The 17987-nt window shown below is 34.3% G+C and overlaps 2 protein-coding genes across 3 annotated transcripts; one reads left to right on the top strand and one right to left on the bottom strand.

The window, feature by feature from the left end:
- Positions 1-3594: 3594 nt before the first annotated feature.
- Positions 3595-3978, bottom strand: LOC104226276 (uncharacterized). Its single transcript, XM_009778227.2, has one exon. It carries the CDS (start codon positions 3976-3978, stop codon positions 3595-3597), a length of 384 nt encoding a protein of 127 aa, XP_009776529.1.
- Positions 3979-5361: 1383 nt separating this feature from the next.
- Positions 5362-16854, top strand: LOC104226277 (phytyl ester synthase 1, chloroplastic). Of its 2 annotated transcripts, none has more exons than XM_009778229.2 (13): positions 5362-5631; positions 7022-7073; positions 7214-7269; positions 8009-8167; positions 8262-8366; positions 8829-8935; positions 9405-9526; positions 10279-10387; positions 11396-11526; positions 13949-14318; positions 15721-15834; positions 16185-16282; positions 16408-16854. In XM_009778229.2, the coding sequence occupies exons 2-13, from the start codon at positions 7024-7026 to the stop codon at positions 16706-16708; spliced, it is 1722 nt and encodes a 573-aa protein (XP_009776531.1). In that variant the 5' UTR covers positions 5362-5631; positions 7022-7023; the 3' UTR covers positions 16709-16854. The 2 variants fall into 2 exon arrangements, with proteins under 2 accessions (XP_009776531.1, XP_009776530.1); XM_009778228.2 differs by lacking the exon at positions 5362-5631 and adding an exon at positions 5702-6695.
- Positions 16855-17987: the final 1133 nt, after the last annotated feature.

Genomic DNA, 17987 nt, shown 5'->3' with positions numbered 1-17987 from the left:
TATTACAAGACAAGGATTATAACATTACAAAACTTCTATTCTATAGAGTTATATTATAGATCTCTTTTGGTTTTTGTGATATCCCCATCTTTATTCTTAAAAAAACTAAATATATCTAAGTCTCTAAAATAACTAAGGTTAAAAATTGAAACAAATGATTTGTTCAAGTTTATTTAGTTTCAAATCAAATACAAGTTTTGGGATTATACACGGTATATCCTATTTTTAATTCAATGAACCAAACAAAGCATTGGTACTTAATCCAGAGATTATTAATCCCAGGATTACAATCCATGAATTATAATCTCGAGATAACTCTGTAACCAAACGACCCCTATGGAGTTGAATATGGTTTTGTGAAGTTGTTGGCTTATCGATAATTCCTTTTGTTGTTGAGAGACTTTAATTTTTTTTTCTTCCATCAAACAAAAAACATTTGGGGGAATTACATATAAATACAACTCACACACATACATTGTAACTAAGTCGCTTATATTTAACTTCACAAAGCTGTAGCCAAAAAATAATAGGCTAAGATTCAACATTCAACTCCAAATAGGTTTTCGAAATTATTATTCAATTTTTTCAAAAAAATTCTCAAGCTTTTAATATAATTTTCGAATCTGTAATTTGGAGTGGATGTTGTTTAGACTTGTTAGAAATAATATAAGGAGGTTGTATACAAAATTTGAAGTCATTTAGTAAAGATTTAAACTGGTCCATCATTGTTAAACAAGCTTAAATAAGTTTATTTAAATTTCGAATCTGCTTTTGTGAGAAATTTGGAATGAGGGTCCTTTAGACTTGTTAGAAATAGCATAAGGAGGTTGTATACTAAATTTGAAGTCATTTAATGAAGATTTGGAATGATTTTGAACAAAAATTGCAACTGAAATGTTACATATCGCGTTTTCGTACGTTAAAATTTCGTTTTCAGTTAACCGACGTGAATTCGGGGATGATATTATCTTGATGTTAACATATTTATGCTATTTGTAACAAGCGATAAATAAGTGTCATGAAGGATAAAGGGTATACGAATTAAAGAAAACGAGTTTCGTTGAAAGTGGCCAATTTGGAGTAAAATATGGGTCGAGCGATAATACCCGATAATTACGAACTAGTACCATGCAAGGTACCATATGACCACGGTAGTATAATATATAAAGTATATATATGAAGTATATTAAAACTAAATAGATTTTTAAAGTAATTTGGGGTAATTTTTAAATTATACGGATAATTGGTTAATTACCGAATAACGAAACATTACCCAATTAACTAATAAGTGGGTAAAGATTACTAATCTTCGCCCACTCTCCACGTGGCACAAAGCCACCAATTTAAAAGGGTGACTCATAACTCTTGTAAATAGGTGTCTTACACCTAAGGAATAAGAAAAGTTTATTTTATCGAGATAACTCCTCGAAGGAATCTGACAATCCACAAATGTGATATTATCACAAATTGATATCAAATCCATTCCAAGGCTAGAAACAGAAGCAAATCAAACCAAGAACGTAGGAACAAAATAAATTCCATTTGCATTCTGTCTTTGAACCAAAAACGTGAAAAGCAGAATAATTTCGTTCAACAATTCAAAATTTTCAATTGAAATTTCAAAGAAGCCACCAAATTTCGTTTCAAAATTTCAAGGGATTCAGGCAGAATTTCATTCTAACATATTTCACGGAAGCAGAAGCTTTATTCCGTTCAAATAATTCCAGGAATATATATGTTAAGGCCCTCCATTCTTTCTTTTGGCATGGTCCAAATTATATTGAAGAAACGAACAAATACACAGTTTCCATAAATTACTCTATTCATAGAATTATTAGGGGTGTCTATATTCTTGATTCCCCATGATAATTTTCTGTTCATGAGTCTCAGAATAATACGCAGTTGGAAAAATTTATCCGGAAGAAATATTGAGATTATTACGTATTTTTCATGCATTTCACTCATGTGCATTGACCCATGACCAGATGACGTTATATACGCATATATATGTAAATATATGTATATGGGATATGTGAAAAGTTTACGGCGTTATATACGCACCACCACCTGATCAGCTGGTATATGTTGATGATATTGTCCACAGTGACCGAGATGATATGATGGGATGCCATCAGTGGCTTGATGATATGATGTACACCCATACCTATGCATGACACGATATTTATACGCACGTGCATGACATTATAAACGTTTCAGAATTTACAGAGTTATTCAGATTTAAAGATAGTGTTTCTGCATTCCATGTTTCATCTATGTCTTTTACATACTAATTTTCATGCCTTATATACTCAGTACATTTTTCGTACTGATGCCCTATTTCACGGGGGTCCCCCTTCTTAGGATCCTTGATCAGCGAGAGTTGGCGTGCTTCACTTGATCTGGAGCTGCTTTTGAATTTGGTACGATACGTTTTTGTGTGTGTGTATATATATCCCGTCTTTATACAATTATGTTTCCATTAGAGATCTGTAGACAGTATGTCTAGTTGGGTTGTATGTGGCTTTGTCGGCTTTCAATTTTGGATGTATAGTTCTCTATAGCAGCCTTGCCGGCTTTCCCACTGTATTCTGCCTGTATACGTACATATGCCTTGTTGACAGGTTTTCTTCACATATGTTATTGTCGTAATTCAGCAGATGTTATTCATATTTATATCTTAGACGTATACTTAGGGGTGGACGACAGGTAGGATTCAGGCACCCGTCGCGGCCCATCGGTTTAGGTCGTGACATGAAAATCGTGGAAGAAGTTCCTATACAGACGTTTTGTATAAAGATATATAAAAGAGTATAATAGTATATAAGAGGTATTTATATACACATATACACTATTATATAATATTATACATCATTATACAAAAACTTACTAGTCTTCTTCTTTGCGTTTTTTCTGAAATTTATCTCAAATATTGCTCAAATCTAATCCAAATCACTTCAAATTTTAATTTTGAACTCCTCTTGATATTTTCAATTAATCGGACCAACATCCGATCCAAACAACTAACAAACTTAAAAAATGCTATTTTCGAAATCGAAGTTTTGAATGTTATTCGATAGTCTATTCTTTAATTTTCTCTTCTTCAATTTTCTTACGTCCACCCGCAAACACTGCAAGTAGGTTTGCAAATCTGTAACCCAAACGATAATAGGCCAAGGTTTTAAAGAAATTAATTTTTGGCACACAATCAACTACTATTTGTAGCAGAAAATGCAAAGCAGAAGCTTCAGACAACTAAATCGGATAGCTATCAATAATTTCTTTTCAAATCATGACACATTGGGCTAAGCCGGTTAAAGATTTGAAATATGGGCCAATTTGCGTTATGTGGTCTAAGTGTAATTGTTCCAAAACATTTCAATTATCCAGCAGTTCAGAAATGACATGAACTTTTAAAATGCAAAGATGGAGAAACCGAATCCGGCAACATCAGTTGAAACAACACAAAATAGTAGGACATTAAGAAGAGGTAATAAAGAGTATTTTCATGTACTTGCACATTTTGGCACCTATTTACACGATCAGAGTCTCCAGTTCTGCCCTGTAAAATTCTTTTCCTTTGATCTGTTGTTTCTGTCACTGATCTTTCAAAACTTTGGCGAGAGCATCAAAAACACCCTGTAAAGTAACATCCTCGACAATGAGGACCTTATCCCTGGATTTCGACCCAGAACCTATAGAAACTTGTCTTCTTTTGACCCCAACAACGGAGCTTATATAATCGATTAGGGCAGCATTAGCTTCACCATCTTTAGCAGGTGCGTCAATTTGGACACCAACTGCATCGTCATCCAAGTCAGTGACGGTCGCGATTTTCGACCCTGGCTTGGCGTGGATCGTGATGGCGACGGACGACGGAGGAATGGCGCGGAAGCACGCCGGAATTTTGGGAGTTGATACAGCCGGCTGAGTTAACTCGGCTGAGTTGCTTTTACCTTTGCTTTTCTTCGAGGGAGGCATCTCTAATCTAAAGAATGGATACCTGTCAGAGACTTTAATTATCAGAACCGGGGAATATTAATATTTAACCCGACATATCTAAGAAGTATATTCATTCTTTTTTAAGAAAAAAAAAAACAATCATTAAAAACTAAAAGGCTAGACCTAATTATCAGGTTGGACAATAATGGGCCTCATTCATGACCCAATTCGATCCCAGCAGACCCAAGCCCATGCAGTATAAGAGAAGAGGAAAAGGTGGGCGAAGTGCAGCAATACCCACCCTTAAGCCCGCTGTTTAAAATATATCTATAATTTACAATGAATTTAAAGATTAACTAATTCACCCAAACTTCAGGACTAGGTATTCTGAATTTCAAATTAGCAGCTCAAAAATTTAGAATATTAAGTGTCGTGAATTTCTGAACTACTAATTTAAAATTTAGGACATAAGATTCGAACTTCTGGATACAATTTTCGAACTTTAGGACACGTCCTGAAAGTTTGAACTTTGAGATTTAAATTCTAGGATGCTTTGTCTTGAAGTTTGAGCAAAATTGACTAATCTTTGAATATATTGTAACATGTGGATATATTTTAAACAAAATACTTAAAAGTGGCTACCTGGTGTCATTTTCACATAAAAGGTAAGGAAAATGGAATTTTGAGTTATTTATGTTTTTTTTTGGGTGGTGGGGTAATTTGGCTTTACCGGGGGGGGGGGTGTTTCTCATTTCTGTAATGTAATTAAAGTCGTTGTTTACTCTACCCACAGAATTGCTCTATATGAGTTCTGATTTTGTGTTTTCACAGAACTCTACTGAATGGGATAATTGTTTAAAGAAACACAAAACTCCAAATAAGTTATACACATAATTGATATGACCTTCAGGGAGGGATTGTTTGGTTTTGAAATAAGTTATGCATGGATGAAAAAAAAAAAAAGAAGCTTAGAAACATATTATGTACGAATTATAATAGGATATTAATAATAAAGTATTTTATTTTACGTTCTATAAAAATTTTGTGGAAATAAAAGCAATTTTATGCAGTATTAGTCAACATCACTAACCAAATGTCACTTCAGATAGGGATGTCCTTAACTTTGTCAAACAAGAACACTAATGTAATGATTATTTTTATTTATTATTGCTCAATAATGACAGCAAATCTAAAGAAGATAAATGTTAATTTATTCATTATTGCTCAACAATGACAACGAATCCAGAAAAGATCAATGTCCACCTAAATTGCATATTAACTACTGTATTTGATTTTGAAATGAGACGTCACATAGAAAAAAGTCTTTACGAAAAAAATATCTACTCAAAGTCTCAAATGGATGAATTTCACATATCAAAGTATTTGAAGAGAAAGGTGCAAATTTTCCTATTGACTACGATTAAGAATTTATTATGGAAAAAAAAAAATTAGTTAAAAATATTTCAAAGGAAAAGGAAAGAGAAGAAAACAAAAAGAAGGAAACGTTTTAGGTACTTTGCAAATTATAGAATCTGCCACCAAATTCTCCACCAACAGTCACCATCAAACAATTCAAGCTACTTACGAGATTCTCCATTCTCTGAAAAAGTTCTAGCATTTTTTTACCTTTAAAATTTTCCATTAATGGAGTGTAACTCCCATAAAAAGCCACATATGGGTTCTTCTGATTTGGTAAGTAAACATCCAATCCCGCCTTCATTTACAATTTTTAATTGTTTATGAATTATGAACAGTGCATGTGCTTTTGTTATCTCGAGAAATTTCCAAGAAGTTTGTAAAATATTGTAATTGGATGGTATGTTTCACTAGTTCAAGTAAGGCCACATGTAAAAAGTGTAGTTTTGTCAGACCCCACTTGCCTTATTTTACTATATCTCCCTGCACCTTCCACTTTCACCTCACTGAGAGGGTAATTTGTCTGTTCTGGATTAGCTATGAAGTACTAGTGGTGAATTCATTGTTGTTTTTTGTGTGTTTATTTATTGTAATAGACTTTTTTTTAGACAAGAATCTAACAAAACTTTGTGTCTTTAAGCTTTCTTTAATTGGTTGGTTCAGATTTCATGTGATTAGAGAAGTCTTGAGTTTTCAAAGTTTCTTTGTTTTTGCAAATTAGGCATTCATCTTTCACTTTCACCTGCTATTCTTCTTGTCATTCCTTTTGATGGTAGTGGTGGACAAAACGGGTTAAATTTCGCTTTCTAGTGTTGTTTTCATAAACATATAGAGAGTGAGAGAGAGGGCCTATATTTTGGAGCCTATTCAGTACTTGTTCAAAAGTTTGAACTTTGCAGTTTTGTGGCCATTGGTTGCAGAAACCATGGCTTCTCTTCTGCGAAATTTCTGGGCAACCCCTCGTTTTGCTCTTAACCAAGACTATAAGCCTCAGTGTATAGCTCAAATCAGGTGCTTAGCTAGCAGGGACTCCACATTATTGTCTTCAGATACTGTTAAAGTTAATGGTGTATCTTCTATTGAGGAAAAGGAGAAAGTTATCCCAGTAGATGATGTGGAAAATAGTCATCTGACTTCAAGTATTAAGGAGAAGAGCAAAGAGGATATTCAAGACAAATTGGAACCCCTTTGGGATGACGGATATGGAACTCAAACTGTGAAGGATTTTCTTGAGATAGCATCGGACATTATTAAGCCCGATGGAGGTCCTCCGCGGTGGTTTACTCCCATATCAGCTGGCCCTCCTTTGAAAGACTCCCCTCTCCTTCTTTATCTGCCTGGTAATCTTCAAAATGAAAAGAAAAATAATGATTGAACAAAGCTTTTGTTATAATTTAGTGGTACAGATAGGGGAATTAACACCAGTATTTGTAGTCCTAAATTTTGAGGAAAAGCCTTTGAATCGGTTAGATATATGTAGCAGTTCATTTCAGCAAGTCATGCGTGCGATTTCTAGGACACAGTTTTTGTTGTTGAATTTCTGTAGGGTTTCCTTTGCATTTTTAGATGTAGCAATACATTTCACCAAGCCATGCATGCTGTTCCTAAGATACAGTTTTTATTGTTGAATTTGAATGACTAACTAGAATGCTATTCGAATGTATAGGAATGGATGGCACTGGTTTGGGTCTTGTTTTACATGAGAAGGCTCTTGGGAAGTAAGTACCGCACACTCTTCTATAACATGTAATAATATTCATCTGGTTCTGGTATTGTTCTTTCCCTATTGATGCCGAGGCAGCAATCAGTCAGCTTCATGATTCCACAATTATATGATACTGTAACTTGCTTGTTGCAGAGTTTTTCAGGTTTGGTGCTTGCATATTCCTGTGTATGATCGAACACCATTTGAAGGTATAGTATTTCTTCTCTTAATTACTGCTTTGTGCATATGTTGGTTGGTTCAATTGAGAAACCATCTATTCTGGATTTATGTTGTACTTGCAACAAGTATCACTTTTTTAGAAGCTTTACTGTACAAAATCACCAACCGAAAGAGGTCACTATTAAAAAATATCATAGGTTCCTGCATTTGCAAGGACTGATAGAAAGAATTTGGGTGACTACTTGAAGAAGAAACATTGGAGGCTGCTGGAAGGAATCAATATAGAAGGCAGTAGTTTGACATTATGTATGTCTCTCCAATTATCTCACATGTGTCTCTCTTTTAAATGATCGAATTGAGAACCAAACTACTTAATCACATGCTTAGGGAATATAAAATTGGCGAAATTGGAGTTTTATGTTTTCTTGCTTTCTACTTCTTTCTCTTTTTCATATAGTTGTCCTTGTATGGTTAACCGCCAGCCAAAAGCTTTAAGAACTGGAATAAAAGGTAAAGGTGTACTTTTTACCATTTTGGAGATTGGGGTTGGAAATTATGAATGATGCTTCTTTTGTGGGTTCAGTTATTGAGAGTTTGGCTTTTACCGTTTGCAAGTTTGGAGTTCAGCTATGACCTCAGAATATTTTCTTTGACATATGTTGATTTTATCTGAATGTGTTTTGGTTTTGGTTCATCTGTAAGTGAGATTTATCACAGCTGGAAAAGAATATAGTTTATGATAATATTCTATTTGCTTAAATCGTATAGAACTGGTGGAATATGTCGAGGAAACTGTGAAGATGAGGCATGCTTCATCTCCAAACAAGCCTATTTATTTAGTTGGAGATTCATTTGGAGGGTGCTTGGCTCTTGCTGTTGCTGCTCGTAACCCTAAGATTGACCTTGTTCTTATATTAGCTAATCCAGGTAAGCTATCAGAAAGAGAGCAACTTCTTACTGTAACTCCTTATGGCATGCTATAGTAATCCATTATCTAATTTTCAGTTTCTGTATCTTTCAGCAACTTCATTTGGCAGGACGCCTCTCCAACCTTTGCTTCCTCTTCTAGAGTCTTTGCCTGATGAATTTCATGTGACAGTCCCTTATCTTTTGAGCTTTATTATGGGTATAATTCAATCTCTTCCCCAGAATATAACCATCTCTAACTTCCAAGTTTAGTTTTGGTGCATTTATTAAAATGTTTCTTTGATTTCTGACCTTTACAAGATCTGTGTTGCCTTTAACCGTTGCGTGTTAATTGATGTCGTCATTTTCCTCTTTAGCTGAATAATATTTCGAGTGTTCATAGTGTTGATATTTCTTCTACTAGAAACTTGTACCACACATAAATCTTGATTATACCTTGCAGTAATCTCGGAACTTTATGAGACATCAATCCAAAATTGAGTTGCTTATGCATTCTTAGTTCTTGTTGATTTTTTCCTGTTCGAAAATTGTGTTGAAGAGGATATATTTCTTATAACCCTTTATTTCGTCCTTTTTCCCCTTTACATTGATGAACAATGTGCAGTTGCAACTGGCAAGTTCTTCATATTGTCGACAAAATAATGTGCCATTTCTGCATCAGGTGATCCAATGAAGATGGCGATGGTTAACATTGATTCCATGCTTCCTCCTAGACAAATTATTCAACATCTCTCTGACAACCTCACTGCTTTCCTGGTCCACCTTTCTGTAAGTTCTGCTTGAACTACTTTGATTCTTCCTGGATTTAGGTTTCTCTATTGCTACAGGAAGACTTTTGTATAGACTGGTTTTAGCAAGTGCTAGTTTCAGTTTCTTCACTTGTTGTCTAGGATAATAACTATGATATTAACCAAAATGATAGTTCTGTCAGAGCTTGGATCAAATTAAAACAGAACTCCTTGTATGAGTGACAGAACTTTTCATGTTTAAATACTCTAGAAACTATACTAAGAGAGTAGAAAAGAGAAGAAAAGAGTAGGCCAAAATTAGAAGTAGCAGAAGAGGACAATGTGCATACTAGAAGAAGAAGAACGGCCATTGTTTAAAGAAGAGAACTAAGAAGATAGATTCTTATGCTTGGTCAGTCAAATGATTTGAAGTTCCATGTCATTTTTTCCGATAGGAAATTGTAAAGGGATTCACGTTACAGTAATTGTATCCCGCTCCCTTTCTTCAGGGTGTGGCTGATATTATACCAAAGGAAACTCTTCTCTGGAAGTTGAAGCTTCTTAGATCTGCTTCATCTTATTCAAATTCCCGTCTCCATGCTGTTAACGCTGAAGTACTTATGCTTGCTAGGTCTGATCTCTGTTCTCTACTTCTCTTTATGTTGTTGTGACTGAAGTTTTTTGTGCGGGTATGTAGGTTCAAGCTTTTTGCTCAATTCTGAATATTGGTACACTAGGCCTTGTAGTTATGCCTCATAGGCCTTTTCTAGACCAATTATCTAAAGAATTAGTTTATGTTTCTTCACCTTTTCTTTTTTTTGGTTTTTCTTTTTATTTTTTCGTTTTCTCTCTTTTTGGTGGATCATCTCGTACAGTACGAAGCTTATAAGTAGTCTTTGGACCAAAACATTTAATTCAAATATCTTGCACTACAGCGAAGGTGAAGTTCATGGGTAGAGTCTGTTTTGGAGTAGTTACCATTTGCTTTACGAAATTGCAATAATCAATTTCATTGTTTTTGTCCGGGATAACTCATGCAGAACTAAAGGTGAGAAATACTCTATACTTAGGTTTTCATCAGTTGTTATACTTTAGGGGTCATAATAGTTAATAAGCGTCAATTTTTTTTCCATAATAATCCTTCGGTTCCATTAAATTCTTTAATCTTTCTTAATTGATGTTCTGAAAAGTGAAAAAAATCTCATGGAACCTAAATTGATGTATATCCTTACGAGCATACTTCTGCCTTATGAGGAAAAGATTGCTAATATCCTCTGTAGGATTTTCTCTCTGTATTCCATGCATGCATGAGCTTGAATTTATTCTTCCTAGTGGATAAACATTTTTAAATAAGAAGTGATGGAACTGAATTGTAATGTATAGTGGCAAGGACAACATGCTTCCAAGTGCAAATGAAGCTCAGAGGCTAGCAAGTTCATTAAGAAACTGCAAAGTACGGTACTTCAAAGACAATGGACATGCTATTTTATTGGTAAGTGAGGAGTTCTTCCCTTTTTGGGATCTTATCATGCTTCTTCCTTTTAAAGAAATAAAACTAACTGCTTTCTTTCAGGAGTTACTGTCCTTACTATATTTGTGGTAACTTTAAATAAATCAGACGGTAGCTGTAGGGAGCCTCAATAACTTATCATTGTTTTTAATAAGTTTCATAATTTGATTTAGTCCCCAATTGTTTTTCTTGTTTCTCTAGGTGCCCTAGAAATAGATATTAAGATAACACTTCACTCTTACTTTAATTTACTGATCCAAAATAAGCTGTCACTTGCCGCTTGCACTTCTTAGTTTTCGAAGTTAGAACAATTGAATAATTTAAAAGTTTTCTATAAGTACAAGTCCGTCTGGACCTTTAGATTTTTTTTCACAAGTGGTGTTCAGTGTTAAGATAATAATAGCATTTGAGCATGCTTAAGATTTTATCAAGTTCAAACATGAAGTTTGCAGTAAAAGTAGCATTAGAAAAATAAAATTGCCACATTTTACACAGCTTAGATAATAATAGCATTTGAGCATGCTTAAGATTATTATTATTTTTATTATTATTGTTTTATTGTGTTTTGCCTTTTATAACTTGACATACTTTTTCCATACCCTCGTTAAAAGTTTAAAGCTATAATGGTATCCGATATTCATGCCTGGAGAGGGTTAATAAGTCAGTGCGTATTCCTTCTCCATTTCAATTTAGTGTACATCCCCCTCAATGCCTGAGTGTAGTCAATGGAAAATCCTATCTTTTGCTAAATGCAGATGTAATTCTATGTTCTCTTTCCCTTTCTGTTTTAGTTTTTTGAAATTGTCTGAAATCTGCAGTTGAAAATCTAATAAAAAGACAGAAAATTAGAGGTTGTTTTTGGATTCTTATGGTTTTTGGTGAGTCTGGTGACTGGTAGTTGTATTCCTGTAACATGACCTTATGCTATGTGGATGGATTCCGTCGTGGGAACTTTGAAGCAGTTGGTTGACTGCAGTTTTGATTGTGCAGGAAGATGGTATTAATCTGCTATCCATCATCAAAGGTACTAGTAAATATCGTCATTCAAAAAGGCATGATTATGTCATGGATTTTCTGCCTCCTAGTATGTCAGAGTTCAAGAAAGCAGTCCAGGACTTTAGGTAATTTGACTATTTGAGTGTAAGGTGCATCAGGCAAATACTTGGTTGTAGCATATCATCGAGCATAAGCTTATCCCTTTTTTCCCTTTTCTATTTTTCCCAGTAGTTCTTCCTTGTTTCTCGTTGTTCTTTCTCCCACTTGTTTGCATGATCTTTTCTTTCCCTGTGCAGTCTGTAGTAGAATACATATGTTTGTGTAGTCGAGCATATGTGATACAAATTAGGGCTGATTTGAACTACAGCTTAACATTAATTTAAATTATATGACTAATTGTGAACCACACCTACTTTGACAAAATATTCAACTAACCTCTATTTGTTACCCTTTATCGATAAAGACGTGGAGAAGCAAATATATATTTAAGAATCTGTGATGAATTCCTATGCTGACTTGCATTTAGAACAATAAATAGTCACTGCCTAACAAAGTTCCACAATGCAAGAGTCTTGAATTGGTTGACTGCGATTTGTGTAAGGTCATTAAACTTCAAGGGGAAAAGGAGATGGGAAATCCCTCCTGCAATATAAGGAAGGTTGAGTCAATTTGAATCTAGAGATTGGCCAAAGTCTTCACTGATAGACCATCATTGAATGTCCACGCGGTAGACAAAATTACTTGAATAAGTGATTAGAGGAAGGGGTGATTGAACTAGTTGAAACAACCAGGGGAATGACGCTAATTTGTCATCCTTCTCTTTTGAACTTTTTTTCTCTTCTAAAAAGGACAAATACATATACATACCATTAAACTTAGCCCAATTTTTCATTTTGGCACTTTAACTATGCCTTGCTCCATTTTGGCCCTCCAACCTCATTTCTTTTGTTCCACTTTGACACAAAAATTTTTCTCCCAAGTAAAAATGCAGCTTTAACTTTTTTTTTTGTAATTTCAAATTATTATTTTTTTCATTTTTTCTGCCCACATCCCGGGGAAAAAAATATTTTTTTAATATATTTTCAATAATAACTACGGGTTCAACTGAAACGCAGAGTAAAAATTTGTATGTAAAAATTCATTAAAATTGTAAAAAAAATAGATATAAACCCATAGCATTTAAAAATATAATGGGTTCTTTTGTTCCACTTTGACACAAAAACTTTTATCCCAGGTAAAAATGCAGCGCGGACAAATATGCAGCTGCTACCCCCACCCCATTGCCCCACCCACCCCCCGCAATTTTTTTTTGTCATTTCAAATTATTATTTTTTTCGTTTTTTCTGCTCCCCTCCCGTGGAAAAAATATTTTTTATATATATTTTCAGTAATAACTTCGATTTCAACTAAACCCATAACTTTCGACGGGAGTAAAAATTTATATGTAAAAATTCATTAAAATTGTAAAAAAAATAGATATAAACCCATAACTTTAAAAATATAATGGGTTCAATGTTAAAAACATTAAAATTGAATCCATAGGATTTAAATTCTAGATCCGCCTCTACGATGGGAGTATGAAATTTGGCTTAAAAAATGGCTCTCACGCGTCTACAAGGGTGAGGCAAATCACACATGGAATCTAGTCAGCTTTTGTGTCAAAGTGGAACAAAAAAAATGGGGTTGGAGGGTCAAAATGGAACAAGGCTGAGTTAAAGGCCAAAATGAAAAATTGGGCCAAGTTTATTGGGTTGTCTATGTATTTGGCCTTCTAAAAACTTCTCTTTTGAACTTGTTTCTTGGAATTAAGGTTACATTGCGCAAAAAGCTCCATTGACATACTAAAACGGCATGTTAAAAACCAAACAGATAAAGGGTGTGTTTGGTATGAAGGAAAATGTTTCCTGGAAAATGAGTGGTTTTATCACTTATTTTCCCTTGTTTGGTTGGTGAGTGGAAAATTTTTTCCCGAAAATATAATCTAGTGTTTGGTTAGAGAGTATAAAATATTTTTAGGAAAATAATTTTTTATGCTACTCTCCTCAACCCACCTTCCGCAAAATCCCCATGTTTCATGTACTCCTTCCCCTCCCCCCTCCCCGGACTCTATTTTCTTTAAGAATTTAATTATTCTTTTCAAAATTCACACAAACACAAAGGAACTAATGTGCTACTTTACGTTTTCACACAAGAACAACATTAACATTTGAGCTTGATAACTAAAAAAAAAAAATACTTTATTTTGTTGAAAAAGAAAGTATCTTTTCTGCAACACAAAAGGAAATTACTCATTTTATTGAATAAAAAAAAATACTTTTTTTACATCATGAAAAGAAAGTACTTATTTTGTTGAAATGAAAGAAAATACTTTTTTCTACATGATATTGCAGATGGTATCTCAATTTTTCTACATGAAAAGAAAGTCTTTCTTTTTTCCTTTAATACGCCAATCAAACTAACAAATTTTCAGCTACCTTTTTGATTTATAATGCATGTGTGTTAATATCTTGCACCTTGCAGCTAATATTATGCAAAATGATATTGCAGATGGTATATCAATTTTACTGGTTCAGTTATGTTATCCACAATGGAAAATGGGAAAATTGTAAGAGGTCTAGCAGGGGTCCCATGTGAAGGCCCTGTATTGTTGGTTGGTTATCACATGCTTATGGGTTTAGAAGTAATCCCTCTTGTTGAAGAATATTTGAGGCAGAAGAAAATTTTACTTCGTGGTATAGCACATCCAACATTGTTCACTCAGCTGATTGAGAGTGAAACTAACGAAAGTTCAATCTTTGATATGCTGAGACTATATGGAGCTACGCCTGTCACTGCCAGCAACTTTTTTAAGTTGCTTGCAACAAAGTCACATGTTCTGCTGTATCCTGGTGGTGCCCGTGAGGCCTTACATCGTAAGGTGCGTCATAATCTTCCCTTGGTTAATTCCATCTTCTATTTTAATGGGAAGCCTTGTACTATTGCTGTTCATGCCTTCTCCTACAAGTCTGTTAAAATTGTTATCCACTTTAAAGTCATTATTTGACTCCAGTTCCTTACCTTTACGCTAGGATGTGAATTACTGGTACTTAATACTGGAATTCTCTGCTTGTAGATACATTTTCTTCTGTAACTAGAGGAATTTAATGAATAGTGGAGTCATGGGGAGTATACCACTCATATATGCCTAAAACCATAAAGATGGAATTTCCTTGCAACTAAGGACAGCTAAAAATAACTCACTTCAGAAAAGGAAAAGTACCGTTAGCTAAAAGTAAGGCCAGTGCTGAACAGAAAGGCTCACAGAGGAGATTCTTAACAGTTTTGTAATTATTCACCTTAGCCAGTGGTCTCCATTTGATGGCAAGCTAACCACTATGATATACACTTGTCTAGTTAGTGTGTCTCTTTATAGAACATTTCATAGTTGTTAAATGGTGAAATTGATGATGGAAAACTACATTTCTGCATGTGTATAAATGTCTCTATATGTGTTATTTAATTAACATGCATAATGTGTTGGTTCATGATTCTTATAAGTTATAACTTGGCTGAACTTCCCATCAAGTTAGTTAAGAATATAACTGGACATATTGGAAAAGTTTTAGAGATTTAGGTTGTCTGTTACTTCTCGTTAGTTCCATACACTGGAATGTCAAGGGCGTAAAAGAGGATGCTAATTTAACTGGAAAATAAAAAATTATTTATGATGTCAGTGACGTTAATGAGCAATTAAAGCTCATTTTGCTTGTGAATTTGATGGACATCTAGTAACACAAAAATAATAAAGCAGTGCTTTCTTGCTGGAAAATAAGAGAAGAGACTTAATGTATCAAATAATTGACGATACGATGAATACATGACACACTTTAAGTCAACCTCAATACGCATAATATTTGTCCATTGTGTGATATGTCTTACTTGAGAATTGAATCTTGAAATATTCTCACTCTTATCATTTTAACTATTAACAGTTTACTTCTAACATAACAGCAAGCACCTCATATTCTTGAACTTCGACAGAGCTTATGTAGTCATAGTCTCTTTTAGGGATATGTTACAACTGGTATTCCCAATAACAAAGTGAGAATATCACCTTTTCTTTTGGAAATGTTTGCTTCAAAGTGGATTTAGTATAATTTTCTGTGCTTTTCTGTAACTGCTATTCACAAAGGTAAGTTGAAGAGAAAGACTGGTGACTGGCTGTCTTCTAGTGTACCTCATCGAAATGACGAGAAAATAACGATGACCTCATTGTCATCAAGTTAGGGTTTTTCCTTGTGATGTTATTTCCTATGTTGATGGTTTTGTATTTGTGATAGGGAGAAGAGTACAAGGTGATTTGGCCTGACCAACCAGAATTCATCAGAATGGCTGCAAGATTTGGTGCGACAATTGTGCCATTTGGCGTTGTTGGGGAAGATGATATAGCACAGGTTTGTTTATGCTGTCCTACATATATTTTCCTTTGCAACATTAGAAGAAATAATGACGCTTTTTGGTTCCTTGATATTATTTCCCTTAAAAGCTTTGGTCACGTATCTGTTAGCTAGTCTCATTTCAATTTGGAAGATGCAGCGAGTTATTTTCTCTTGGGTATATTGCATTTTCGAATAACTTAATCTTGAAAGAGAAATTTAACTCATAGAAGTAGAAGAAGTAGAACAAGGAAGAACTATTCACTTATCCCTTTGATCTGTATATACTTGTTCATACTAGGAATTGGAACCAGTTATATACCATTTCTCAGCATATTCTTGCCTGATCTTAGCTGTTCTGATTGCAGTTAGTTCTCGACTATGACGACCTAAAAAAGATTCCTATATTGAGTGATCAGATAAGGCGTGACAACGAACTGGCAGCGAGGATGGGTGTAACAGTCAGGTTCATTCATGGTTCCCTATTGTTTTTGTCTCGTTTCCTAGTATTTGCTCCTACCTCTCTTGCTTCTTTCATTCTGAACCATTTATTGTTATATCCACCTAACTGTTCTATAAATCTTTCTGTAGGAGGGACATGACTGGGGAGGTTGCCAACCAAACGTTGTATCTCCCGGGCATTTTACCTAAGGTACCCGGTCGTTTTTACTACTTGTTTGGAAAACCTATTCATACAAAGGGAAGGCAGGACTTGTTGAAAGACAGAGAGAAAGCAAGAGAATTGTACTTGCATATAAAATATGAAGTTCAAAATAGCGTGAATTATTTGCTTAAGAAAAGAGAGGAGGATCCTTACCGAAGCGTCATTGATCGGACCACATATAGAGCATTTTCTGCTACTTTTGATGATGTCCCAACATTTGATTATTAGGTGATGAGTTAGAAGTTAGATTTATTTTTATAGTAGATGATGTATACGTATTCATGGTTCAATTTTATGTTGTATATTAAACTCATCTCCCAATATGAGCAAGCTTTCCACCAATGACTAAGGAGAATATCAAATCTTTATCATAACTTGCATATAGAACTTGATCAAGCAAAAACAAATTTTAATTTTTTTCTGCAGATATTGTTCTAATTGTCAAAGATTATGTACATATTGCACCTATGATCTTAAGGATCTTTTGATTAAGTACCACTTGATCCTAGTTTAGTTCAATTTCCAAGCTACGCCACTGACTATGAAAACTCAACTGCAGTTACTATTCCCTGTTAACATCACAACATGTGCATCAACTGCAGTTGATCCACTACAAGAAATTTGACTTTCTGCAGCCATTTTTAGCGAAGGGACATAAATCTGATCGTTATAGATGTACTTAAAATGACCATATCTTTTTGGGGTCGTTTTCAACATTGGCAAGAGGATAATATACCGTCCTTAAGAAGCATAATAATATTCGGATTTCGGACTATTTGTTGGTTATCACAGGTTGTTTGGACTTTGGAGCTGAAGTGGGTGGATGTAACTGAAGAATTGAGTGCAGAAATTTTTTTTGGTTCATTATCTCATCCAGATAAGTTTGCACCAGATTCTCTTCTAAATACATATTCTGCCATGAAAATAGCACGAGCTAGCCAGTTTTCGAACTGATAATCAAAAAACAACCAGCGTTTGCAAAGTTATTGAAAGATAGCCACTGTTTTGCTGAAACACGGAAATTTCTAGTATAATATGCTGGATTATGGAGCTCCTTCGTTTAAACTTCTAGCATATTATGTTGGAACTCCAACACATTATGAAATTCCAGCACATTATGCAAGAATTTCATATGTAAAAAATTCGAACTCTAACATATTATGCTGGAATTTTTTCCGGGTTTTCAAGGGTGTTTTTGTTCAGATTTTATCTTTACATGAAAAAATTGCTAAATTTCGATTGCTTTTCAAACTGCGGCTATTTTTCAATTGCCAGTTGTAAATCTGACTATTTTTGATTCTTTCCCTATTCTGCCTTCCAATATAACAAAAACGGAACACGGAGTTAAAGAAAGAAAGAATTAAAGACTTTTGGAACATGTCATTAAGATTTTGAGGCAATAAAAGCATGTCATTAAGGATAAATAGAAAATTAAAATTTAAATTATTTCCAAATATAAAAAAGGCGTCAATTATTTTTGGAACATACTAATAAGGAAACAGTATCG

The sequence above is a fragment of the Nicotiana sylvestris genome, chromosome 1, assembly GCF_000393655.2.
Source record: "Nicotiana sylvestris chromosome 1, ASM39365v2, whole genome shotgun sequence".
NCBI lineage: Eukaryota > Viridiplantae > Streptophyta > Magnoliopsida > Solanales > Solanaceae > Nicotiana > Nicotiana sylvestris.
The sequence above is the reverse complement of the archived record's forward strand: the minus strand, read 5'-3'. Positions and strand labels throughout refer to the sequence as shown.

Coding starts and splice junctions, on each gene's coding strand:
- LOC104226276 (XM_009778227.2), bottom strand. CDS start 3,978: ATGCCTCCCTCGAAGAAAAGCAAAGGTAAAAGCAACTCAGCCGAGTTA.
- LOC104226277 (XM_009778228.2), top strand. CDS start 6,281: ATGGCTTCTCTTCTGCGAAATTTCTGGGCAACCCCTCGTTTTGCTCTT. Junction 8,367..8,828: donor TCTTTTGAGCTTTATTATGG/GTATAATTCAAT, acceptor TTTCTGCATCAG/GTGATCCAATGAAGATGGCG. Junction 9,527..10,278: donor GAAGTACTTATGCTTGCTAG/GTCTGATCTCTG, acceptor TGTAATGTATAG/TGGCAAGGACAACATGCTTC.